We start from the raw sequence: 10,677 nt of genomic DNA, 5'->3' as shown, positions 1-10,677 counted from the left end.
GCTCTAGCCAGTGCAGTCAGGCATAAAAAAGAAATAAAAGTCATCCACATTACGAAAGAAGAAAAAAAACAAAAGCCTATAATCCCTGCACTCTGGGATGCTGAGGTGGGCAGATCACCTGAGTTCAGGAGTTCAAGACCAGCCTGGTTAACATGGTGAAACCCTGTCGTTACTAAAATACAAAAGTTAGCCAGGCATAGTAGCATGCACCTGTAATCCCAGCTGCTCGGGGAGCTGACACAGGAGACTCACTTGAACCCAGGAGATGGAGGTTGCAGTGAGATGAGATCATATCACTGTACAGCACTCCAGCCTGGGCAACAGAGTGAGACTTCACCTCAAAAAAAAAAAAAAAAAAAAAAAAAAGTAGGACAGACACGGTGGCTTGACCAGGTGGGATGGCTCGCTTCCCAGCACTTTGGGAAGCAGAGGTGGGTGGATTGCTTGAACTAAGGCGTTCGAGACCAGCCTGGGCAAGCAACATGGTGCTTGCCCCCACCAATCATCCCACCTCAGCCTCCCAAGTAGAAGCCACCAAGTCCAGCTAATTTTTGTCTTTTTTGCAGAGATGGAGTTTCACCATGTGGGGGTCTCTTCATTCACAGCACGTGTTTTAACAATTTCCTGATGATATATTAAACAAGGGGTGAACTATTCATGCCTCCGTCTTTTGGACCTATAGGGTAATTACTGACCTTGCCATGGCATTTATAAACTATCCTGGTACTGGTGGGAGTGTAGCAGTGAGGACGACCAGAGGTCACTCATGTCATTATTTTGGTTTTGGTGGGTTTTGGCTGGCTCCTTTACTGCAAACTGTTTTATCATCAAGGTATGAACTGTATTTTGTGCTGACCTCCTATTTCATCCTGTGATTAGAATACCTTAACCGTCTGGGAATGTAGCCCAGTAGGTTTCAGCCTCATTTTGCCCAACTCCTGTTTAAGATGGAGTTGCTCCGGTTCACACACCTCTGCCATTACCTTTTAAAAACAGAAAAATCATTTTTATTAAAAAAAAAAAAATTCCAGACTTCTTTCCTCACCTCACACCCCCCTAGCCCTTTTCATGAGATAAGATCACCAGCTGGTCCTTCTGTAGCAAAAAGCCCAGGGCTTTCTGCTCTTGAGGGAGAGGAATAGGGGTTTGGGGAACAGCCCCAGAATAAAGGTGATGGGTTAACTGTTTAGAAGGTTAGCGTTGGTTCTTTTATTCGATTAAACAGGGATACAAATATATCTACCAAGGAGTAGTTAAGGGAGAAATAAGGACACTAAAAATAAAACTGGAATCGTTAAGTATGAAGCGAATTTGGAGTTAAAGAGCAAAACGTTACTAAATAAGCAGAGGCGAGCATGCGCTGCATACCGGGATTTGTAGTCCCTTCAGGGCGGGCTACAGCGCGCCTGCGCAGAGGCTGCGTCGCTTTTCTGGGCGCATGCGTGCAGCAGCGGCGCCAGGACTGATTGCACCCTGGCGGCTGAGGCGGTGTTGTGAGCTGGGAGCTCGGCATGGCGGCGCCCACTGCACCCATGGGGCCCTCGGCATTGGGCCAGACCGGCCCCGGCTCGATGGCTCCGTGGTGCTCAGTGAGCAGCGGCCCGTCGCGCTACGTGCTTGGGATGCAGGAGCTGTTCCGGGGCCACAGCAAGACGCGCGAGTTCCTGGCGCATAGCGCCAAGGTGCACTCGGTGGCCTGGAGCTGCGATGGGCGTCGCCTAGCCTCGGGGTCCTTCGACAAGACGGCCAGCGTCTTCTTGCTGGAGAAGGACCGGTTGGTGAGCGGCTGGGGTTCGGCCCAGGCTAGGTAGAGGGACTGCGGTGAAGCGAGGTGCGGTAGTGGGAGAGCGAATGGGGGCGAACGAGGCCGCGGGAGTGATAAAGGAGAGTGGGCTTGAAGAAGGAGGACGAGGAGAGTGTGGAGATGAGGAAGAAATGGGGAGAAGGCGGAGTGGGGGGGTGACGGGGTCGTGAGGATGAGGAGAGGAAGACTGGGGGAAGTGTGGAAGTAAGGAGGTTGGCGATCGCGGATGAAGGTGAGGAGAGGGTATATGGGACCGGGCTGCGGTGGACATCCTTACTTGTGTGGAGTCGAATCGTGTGCTGATAAGGAGTGACTAGGGGCTGTATTAGTGGTGGTGAAGAGCGCCCTTTTGGAAGTGATAGGGCGTCCCGTGGGAATGAGCGGCTGGGTTAGGAACGTTGATGGTAGAGTAAGGGTGAAAAACCAGGAAGGAGGAGGAGGCCAGAGAGGGCACAAAAGTAAGGGCATAGGTGTATAAGCTCAGAGCAACAGAAGGACTGGGGGGGAGAGAAGGGAGAAAGGGCTTGGAAGAACTGGATTCTGAGTTAACCATGTCTATAATTATTGATCCCAGCATACCTTTGTTTGAATAAGGTTAAAAAGTTACATGGGGAGGCAGCTACATCTATGTGAAGTGACATCTGGATGCTGTTCTTTCAGGTCAAAGAAAATAATTATCGGGGACATGGAGATAGTGTGGACCAGCTTTGTTGGCATCCAAGTAATCCTGACCTGTTTGTTACGGCATCTGGAGATAAAACTATTCGCATCTGGGATGTGAGGACTACAAAATGCATTGCCACTGTGAACACTAAAGGTGACTATTCAGAGAGAGAGGGTAATAGGAAGATAATTGCTTGTATTCATTCATAGTACTCCGCTGTGTATGTGACATTCTGAGCTGAATAAGAGTTTCCATCTCCAAGGACTTCCCCTTATGGAGAGAGACATATATATATAAATAACGTTTTTTTTTTTTTTTGAGACGGAGTTTCGCTCTTGTTACCCAGGCTGGAGTGCAATGGCGCGATCTCGGCTCACCGCAACCTCCGCCTCCTGGGTTCAGGCAATTCTCCTGCCTCAGCCTCCTGAGTAGCTGGGATTACAGGCACGCACCACCATGCCCAGCTAATTTTTTGTATTTTTAGTAGAGACGGGGTTTCACCATGTTGACCAGGATGGTCTCGATCTCTTGACCTCGTGATCCACCCGCCTCAGCCTCCCAAAGTGCTGGGATTACAGGCTTGAGCCACCGCGCCCGGCAAATAACGTATTTTATAATGGAGAGGTCTGCAAGGTAGATACCCAGAATAGAAATGAAAACAAACGTCTGCCTAGGGGAGCCAGGGAAGGGCTCACCAAATTTGAGCAAACTCTTAGGATAACCATAGGAATTTAGTGGTCTGGGTGCAGTGGGTGAGTAATGGGGCGGAGGGCACATCCTGTGCAGAGGCATGTAGAATTTGGAAAATCCTGATGAGTTAGAATGGTTGAAACCTGTCTTGGTGGTCTGGGAGAAAGTGACCAGAAAGTTGTGCAGTACATTTATAGGCTCTGTTATAACTGTTGAGGCCATTATTGTATGGACTCTAAGGTTTCATTGATCATAAGATGCTCCATTAGGAAAGAAAGTTGGTAGATAACTGTGATGCACCCAAATTTTGAAATGCTTCCTTATACATTTAAAGATATAGTATAGATATTAAAATGTGAAAAAAATACGTGCTTTAGAATGGAAAAAGTTGATGAGATTTTTAGTTGATGTGTTCAGTGTGGGCCACTCGACTTTGTTGACAAGACACTGGAGGCAGAATGGTGTGGCGTTTTCCCCAAGTATACAGCTGCTGATGCATGAGTGATTCAGGGTGAACATTAAAAACCATTTATGTAAATATTTTAATGTCTACTAGAAGAACTAGCTCATAGAATTTATTACTCAGTCGAAGCTAAATTTATTTTTAATTTTTAAGGCAGGGTTACCCAGGATGGAGTGCAGTAGCACAATCTTGGCTCTCTGCAGCCTCCACCTCCTGGGCTCAAGCCATCCTCCTACCACTACCTCCTGAGTAGCTGGGACTACAGGCACATGCCACCACGCCTGACTAATTTTTAGTAGAGAGAGGTTTTGTCATATTGGCCAGGCTGATCTTGAACTCCTGGGCTCAAGTGATTTGCCTACCATGGCCTCCCAAAGTGCTGGGATTACAGGCATGAGCCACCACACCCAGTTGCTAAATTTATTTAAGTAAATATTTTGGGTCAATATTAAGAAAAATTTTGAATAAAGAAAAGTATAGTGTTTAATGAATAGGACAAAAATTGTGATGTTGGCATATGAATTACTAGAGTTTGAGAAATGCTGGTGTAAGAGAAAAGGGGGCTTTGGGGTCTAATCTGTGTTTAAAATCTTGGTTCTGTGACTTCATAGCTTTGATACTTTGGCTCATCTTTTTATCTTTTGTTTTCTTTATCTATAAAATGGGGATAATAAAGTATATCTTAGAGGAGTATTGTGAAGACCAAATGGGGAAATGTGTAGATAAATATGCTGGACTCATTGTTGAATCATAAGTGGTAGTTCCCTCCTCTTGTCTAGGACCTTAATGAGTAAGCCCTGAAGAAAGCTCTGGTCTTCTTTCTAGGATAGCAAAATAAATTTGTGGAGGATTATGAGCAAACAGATTATCTTGTTGATTACGTCTGGGTTCCCAGGGGAGAACATTAATATCTGCTGGAGTCCTGATGGGCAGACCATTGCTGTAGGCAACAAGGATGATGTGGTGACTTTCATTGATGCCAAGACACACCGTTCCAAAGCAGAAGAGCAGTTCAAGTTTGAGGTCAATGAAATCTCCTGGAACAATGACAATAACATGTTCTTCCTGACAAATGGCAATGGTTGTATCAACATCCTCAGGTAAGGGGGACTAGCTTAGGGGACTGTCATATCTTTGTGCTGAGTGCTGTGTCAAATAGAGAGATGAATTAGATGTGAGTCTGTCCTGAGCTTAAAACACAAATAGTAAGAAAGAATCCTAACGTGTCTTAAGTATAGTTGAGCATTGTATTTTATATACTTTATATTTTACTGAGTCCTTACAGAAATTCTAGGGGGTTGGTTGATGGTTTGCTTCTCATTTGACAGATGAGAGGTGAGAGGTTACATCAGAAGTCAGCTAGTGTGTGCTAGAACTGGATGCACCTTGAATTATGGCTAATTTGTACTTTTTTTGAGACAGAGTTTCGCCCTTGTTGCTTAGGCTGGAGTACAATGGCACGATCTCGGCTTACCACAACCTCCGCCTCCTAGGTTCAAGCTATTCTCCTGCCTCAGCCTCCCAAGTAGCTGGGATTACAGGCATGTGCCACCATGCCTGGCTAATTTTGTATTTTTAATAGAGACAGGTTTTTTCCATGTTGGTCAGGCTGGTCTCAAACTCCCGACCTCAGGTGATCCGCCTTCCTCAGCCTCCCAAAATGCTGGGATTACAGGCATGAGCCACTCTTAAAGTTTCAACTTAAATATCACTTTCCCTTCAGGGAAGCTTCCCCGCTACCCCGAGGTTAGAGGTAGGTTAGAGGCTTATTTTCTGTAGGAAGCACTTTTCCTTCTGTATTGTAATTGCATGTTTATTTGCCCATGTCTCCTGTTGGACTGTGATTTCCATGATGATAGGGACAGTGTTTGCTTTGCTTAGTGCCGAATCCCTAATGTCTAGTCCTGTACCTGCTCCATGTAGTAGGATCTTAGTAAATATTTGTTCTCTAAATGAATGTAATTGTGGAATTGAAATTCAGGTCTGTTCAATTCCAGCCCTCCACTATCCTATGTGAGCAATGCAAGGTCAAGTGAGATAGGTTCTGTGAGAGAAAGGCCAGGAGTTTGCTGTGGAATTACAAGGAAAGAACATACATACCATATCGGGAGGTTGAAGGAGGCAGCTCGTGAGCTTGATCTGAAAGGTGAGCAGAATTTTAAGAACTGACAAAGCAGGCATGAGTGAGCATGACTTATTTGAAGAGTGGCTAGGTCAGGGTTGTTGGGGTGTGGTAGCAGATAAGGGAAATAAGAGAGGACATGATAATGGGAAGATGAAATCTAATTTGGGACTGGATTATAAAAGGCCTTTAATTTTATGCTTAGTATCTTGGATTTTATTTTGTAGGCAGTGGGGATTCTATAACTTTTTAAGAAAAACCTTTTTATTATAAAACACAGATATTGAAAACCACATGTATAGCTTAATGAACTCTTATGGGCTTTACTCCTGTGCAACCCGGCCCGCTGGAGAAATAGTTCTTTCCAGCCACGCCAGAAGTCCGTCTGTGTGTTTTGTCCTAATTACAACTCCCTTCCACAAAAGTAAACACTATCCTGACTTTGATAGTGTTTCTTCATAGTTTATCGACCACATGTGCAGCTCCTAGATACCCTAGTTTTGCTCATTAAAAAAAAAATTGATACGTCTTTTGTGTCTGTTAAATTACTCAAAAGAAATTTCCTAAAACATAGCTGTTGAAAAACCAGACTGTTCCTATGTGGAGATGCTCCCAGTTTGGCTTTTGCTGATTCCATATGCTATTTATTTGTGCTCTATTTTATAAAGAGATGCTTCTCATCTGTGATTTGGTTACCCAGTAGTACAGTTCATCTAGGGAAGGCAGGATACAATTTTGATTCTTTCCTTTTGTCAGATAATGATTTAGTTTCCTGCCACCTCCAAAGAGGATCAGTTAGGTTTTTTATTTTTAAAGAATCATTATGGGCTCATGTTTTTAAACACAGTTGATGTGTTTCCATCTCTTGTAATCGTTATGCTTATTGAAGCTCAAATTATCCCATCTTTGGCCAATAGGAACCTCTTCAGGTTGGTTCCTGAACCCTTTTTTGATATAATCCCAGTAGTCTTCTGTTTCTTGCTCTCTAGTTTGATAAGATGTTCCAAGTTCATCTTGTACATTTTTTGCCTTATATTTCTTGCCTCCGACCTTTAATCAGAAAATTCTCTAAGAAGCCTTACATTCTGGCTGTGTGTAATGGCTCATGCCTGTAATCCCAGCACTTTGGCACTTTTGGAGTCCGAGGTAAGTGGATCACTTGTGGCCTGGCAAACATGGAGAAACCCCGTCTCTACTAAAAATAGAAAAATTAGCTGGGCAGGGTGGCACAAGCCTGTAATCCCAGCTACTCAGGAGGCTGAGGCAGGAGAATCGCTTGAACCTGCGAGGCGGAGGTTGTAGTAAGCTGAGGTTGTGCTCCAGCAGCCTGGGCGACTGAGTGAGTGAGACTCCACTTAAAACAAAAACAAACAAAAAAAAAAAACGAAAAGAAGCCTTACATTCTTTTACTGAGAAATGACACTGAAGTTAGAAATGTTCATTACTGATGGGTTGGCCTAGGAATTACACGTGTGTAGATATATATTTAAAGATAAAATATCTTATAAATTCATATTGATAACTTCCAGTTAAAATTGAGGACTCCAGGGATTTTACTAAACCTCTTCTATATTACAAATATATTTCTTTCCTTCCAAATTGAGTATTCTGGTTCTCAAGGGCACAGGGGATTATAGAATTAGAATATCCAATGGTTACTTATTACCTGTATCTGATGGTAAATATATAGATATCTCAGAATTTCAGTATTACTGCCACTACCACCAGTGTGATGACTTGAAACAAAAAATATTTTTGCTTTTTGCATGTGCTCTTTCCATTCTTCCCCCATTAAAAAAAAAATGGTACTAAATATTGTAGGAGTGTACAGCTGTTACATATTATAACCTCCTTTTAAACCACATATAGTTTTTGCAAGAAACTATATATTCAGTGTTCAGCACTAGTCCTTATACTTGTAGTCCCTAGTCATTTTTGTTGTTGAAGCTCATTCTGTAGTTAAGATCCTTCAGGAAGTGTTCATGTGAACGTTATTCCTGGAGTTCTTATCATAACTTATTTACGTACTTACAAAACTTACAGTTTTCTAAAACCGTATTGTGCTTATTGTTTGTATCTTTATGTTTGAAATTTAGTTTTGCTGGATATAAAAATCCTTGATTTGTATTTTCTTGCTTGTATGTCTTCCTTAAATATGGTACTCCATTTCCTTCTGGTGTTAAGTGTTGCTATCAGAAAGCCTAATAGTCTAATTTTCTTTTTCTTTAAGTCTGCTAATTTTACTAGTCCATTTCTTGATGTTGGTAGCTTTGGCTGTGTAGTCTCAGGTATGTGTTGTGCGTTTTAAATAATGTAGTTCAAAATCTCTTTTTATTTCAGGAACGTTATCTTGAATGACAGTTTTTGGTGGTATTCCATTGCCTTTGGATTTCTTCTTCATTGTTTCCTATGATTATTTTAGCACCACAGTCCTCTTCTGCAGTTTGATCGCTGTCTGTCTTGTTTCTTAGTTACCCAGAACTGAAGCCTGTGCAGTCCATCAACGCCCATCCTTCCAACTGCATCTGTATCAAGTTTGACCCCATGGGGAAGTACTTTGCCACAGGAAGTGCAGATGCTTTGGTTAGCCTCTGGGACGTAGACGAGTTAGTGTGTGTTCGGTGCTTTTCCAGGTAGGTGACTCTATCAGCACTTTCCTTGTTGGGTACGTTAATTTGATTTCATCATGAGTGACACTGTACCCTCCTCTTACTTGGTAATTCTCATGACCACTCTGTCATAGGCTAGATTGGCCTGTAAGGACTCTCAGTTTCAGCCATGATGGGAAAATGCTGGCGTCAGCATCGGAAGATCATTTTATTGACATCGCTGAAGTGGAGACAGGTAACCTCACGAGAATCTACTGTCTTTCATCTTTGGCAGTCAGGACTTCTGTTATTGTGATCTCATCTCTGCATGTGACCACTTCACCAGCATTATCATGAATGAATTTGTCTCCTTTAGACAAGTGTGTTTATGTTTTGGGTGTGACTGCCAGGGATTGAGGGAGCAAAGAGTTAAGGAATAAACAGGCAGGTCTGAGGAAAGTGATTTAGGAAAATATTTTGATTTTTTTAAACTTTTAATTTTGGCTGGGCGTGGTGCCTCACGCCTGTAATCCCAGCACTTTTGGAGGCTGAGGCAGGTGGATCACGAGGTCAGGAGATCGAGACCATCCTGGCTAACATGGTGAAACCCTGTCTCTACTGAAAATACAAAAAATTAGCTGGGTGTGGTGGCACGTGCCTGTAATCCCAGCTACTCCAGAGGCTGAGACAGGAGACTTGCTTGAACCTGGGAGGTAGAGGTTGCAGTGAGCTGAGATCACGCCCTTGCACTCCAGTCTGGGTGACAAAGCGAGACCATCTCAAAAAACAAAACAAAACAAAAACAAAAAACTTTTAATTCTTCTGTTATAATAAAATCTTTAAACCACAGAGTAGGAGGAAGAAAAAAGCATCACCTGTGGTCCCACCATCTAAAGACAACCTTTTTTAAATATTGTGGTATATTTCTCTTTATCTTTTGCCTATATGTGAACTTGAAAAAACATTTTTTAAAATTTAAGGAATTACCAAGTTTTTGCTTTAAAAACAACAGAAGCTGGAAATAGAAAAATGGGAGGAGAGTATTCATTTTACAAAAGCATTTCCTCAGATTTGTTTTTTAATGTTGCTTGTTTTTGGAAATCTGTGACACTCTTTGTAAAAAGATTGAAACTGTATAGAAAACCTTGAAGAAGAAAGTAAAGAATTTGAAATTCTGCTATGTAAAGAATGCTCCTGTTAGTCATGTTGTGGTGTGCATTGTCCAGCATCCAGCCATGCAGATCCTTCATGTAATTGCCTGTCCCTGTGACGCAGTGACACTTTCCTGCTCAGTGACCTGCTCTTGAGTTAACCCACCTGCACTTCGATCCTGCTCTGTCCCCTGCTGGCTTGTGGGCTGTCTGTGCCCGGGGGTTCTCTGTAAAATGAGGTAATGATTGAATCTATCTCATGGGATTAGTAGGTGGATTAAACAAATTAACATAGGTAAGTACTTAATGGATGTGTCCTTTATTATGAACGTATTGATTGGTTTTTCTCTATTGTTTTCTATAGGGGACAAGCTATGGGAGGTACAGTGTGAGTCTCCGACCTTCACCGTGGCGTGGCACCCCAAAAGGCCTCTGCTGGCATTTGCCTGTGATGACAAAGACGGGAAATATGACAGTAGCCGGGAAGCCGGAACTGTGAAGCTGTTTGGGCTTCCTAATGATTCTTGAGAGGAGGTTGTAGGGAGAGGAGGCCCTGGCAGAGGTCTTCCTTTATGGGGTTAGTTTGGTCTGTTCTCTTGGACTTGGTGGGCACCCTAAATATTTGTAAATTGGTATAAATTGTAAACGTCTCTGGTCAGGCTGCCCACTCCAGTTCTTTTGCTTTTTTTCTGTGTATTAGCTTTTTCCATTCTTTGCCCCGAGCCATGAGTTAGCCTTTGCGGATTCTGCAGTGCGGGTAGTGACCCAGCATACCTTGTCCTCCGGACCTCCTGTCTTCTCTGCTTTTGGTACATGTTATACTTTGTGGACTGTGATAAAACCTGGACAATACCTAGTTTGGAGGGAGGAGAATGGAAGAGCATGGAAGTTTTTTTAAATAATTAAAAAATATATAATTTTGAGAATTGAGCATTTAATAAACTGACTTTTTTTTTATTATGGAACCTAAGACAAAATTATTATGTCCTTATGTTGCAGTTTTTTTTTTAATTTCAGAAAGAGAACTTAAATATTATAATTCTTTCATTTAATGTCACAACCAAGAACCCTCTGAAATGTAAGGACAAAGCTAATTGAACGACTGAACTAAAATTTTGGCTTTGAGCTTCCTGGTGGCAAAGTGAAGAGGAGAGTAAGTCAGCTTTCTTGTTAAAAAGAAAAACACTTTCTGGTT

At 42.7% G+C, this 10,677-nt stretch overlaps 1 protein-coding gene across 1 annotated transcript; it reads left to right on the top strand.

Moving 5' to 3' along the window:
- Positions 1-1,190: 1,190 nt before the first annotated feature.
- THOC3 (THO complex 3) lies at positions 1,191-10,447 on the top strand. The gene is made up of 6 exons (XM_032260398.1): positions 1,191-1,778; positions 2,465-2,621; positions 4,517-4,721; positions 8,215-8,376; positions 8,487-8,587; positions 9,847-10,447. The coding sequence occupies exons 1-6, from the start codon at positions 1,512-1,514 to the stop codon at positions 10,008-10,010; spliced, it is 1,056 nt and encodes a 351-aa protein (XP_032116289.1). The 5' UTR covers positions 1,191-1,511; the 3' UTR covers positions 10,011-10,447.
- Positions 10,448-10,677: the final 230 nt, after the last annotated feature.

Source organism: Sapajus apella, unplaced genomic scaffold (assembly GCF_009761245.1).
Source record: "Sapajus apella isolate SASKATOON/1434 unplaced genomic scaffold, GSC_monkey_1.0 scaffold117, whole genome shotgun sequence".
NCBI lineage: Eukaryota > Metazoa > Chordata > Mammalia > Primates > Cebidae > Sapajus > Sapajus apella.
Note: the sequence above shows the minus strand (reverse complement) of the source record. Positions and strands in the feature narration are given on the sequence as shown.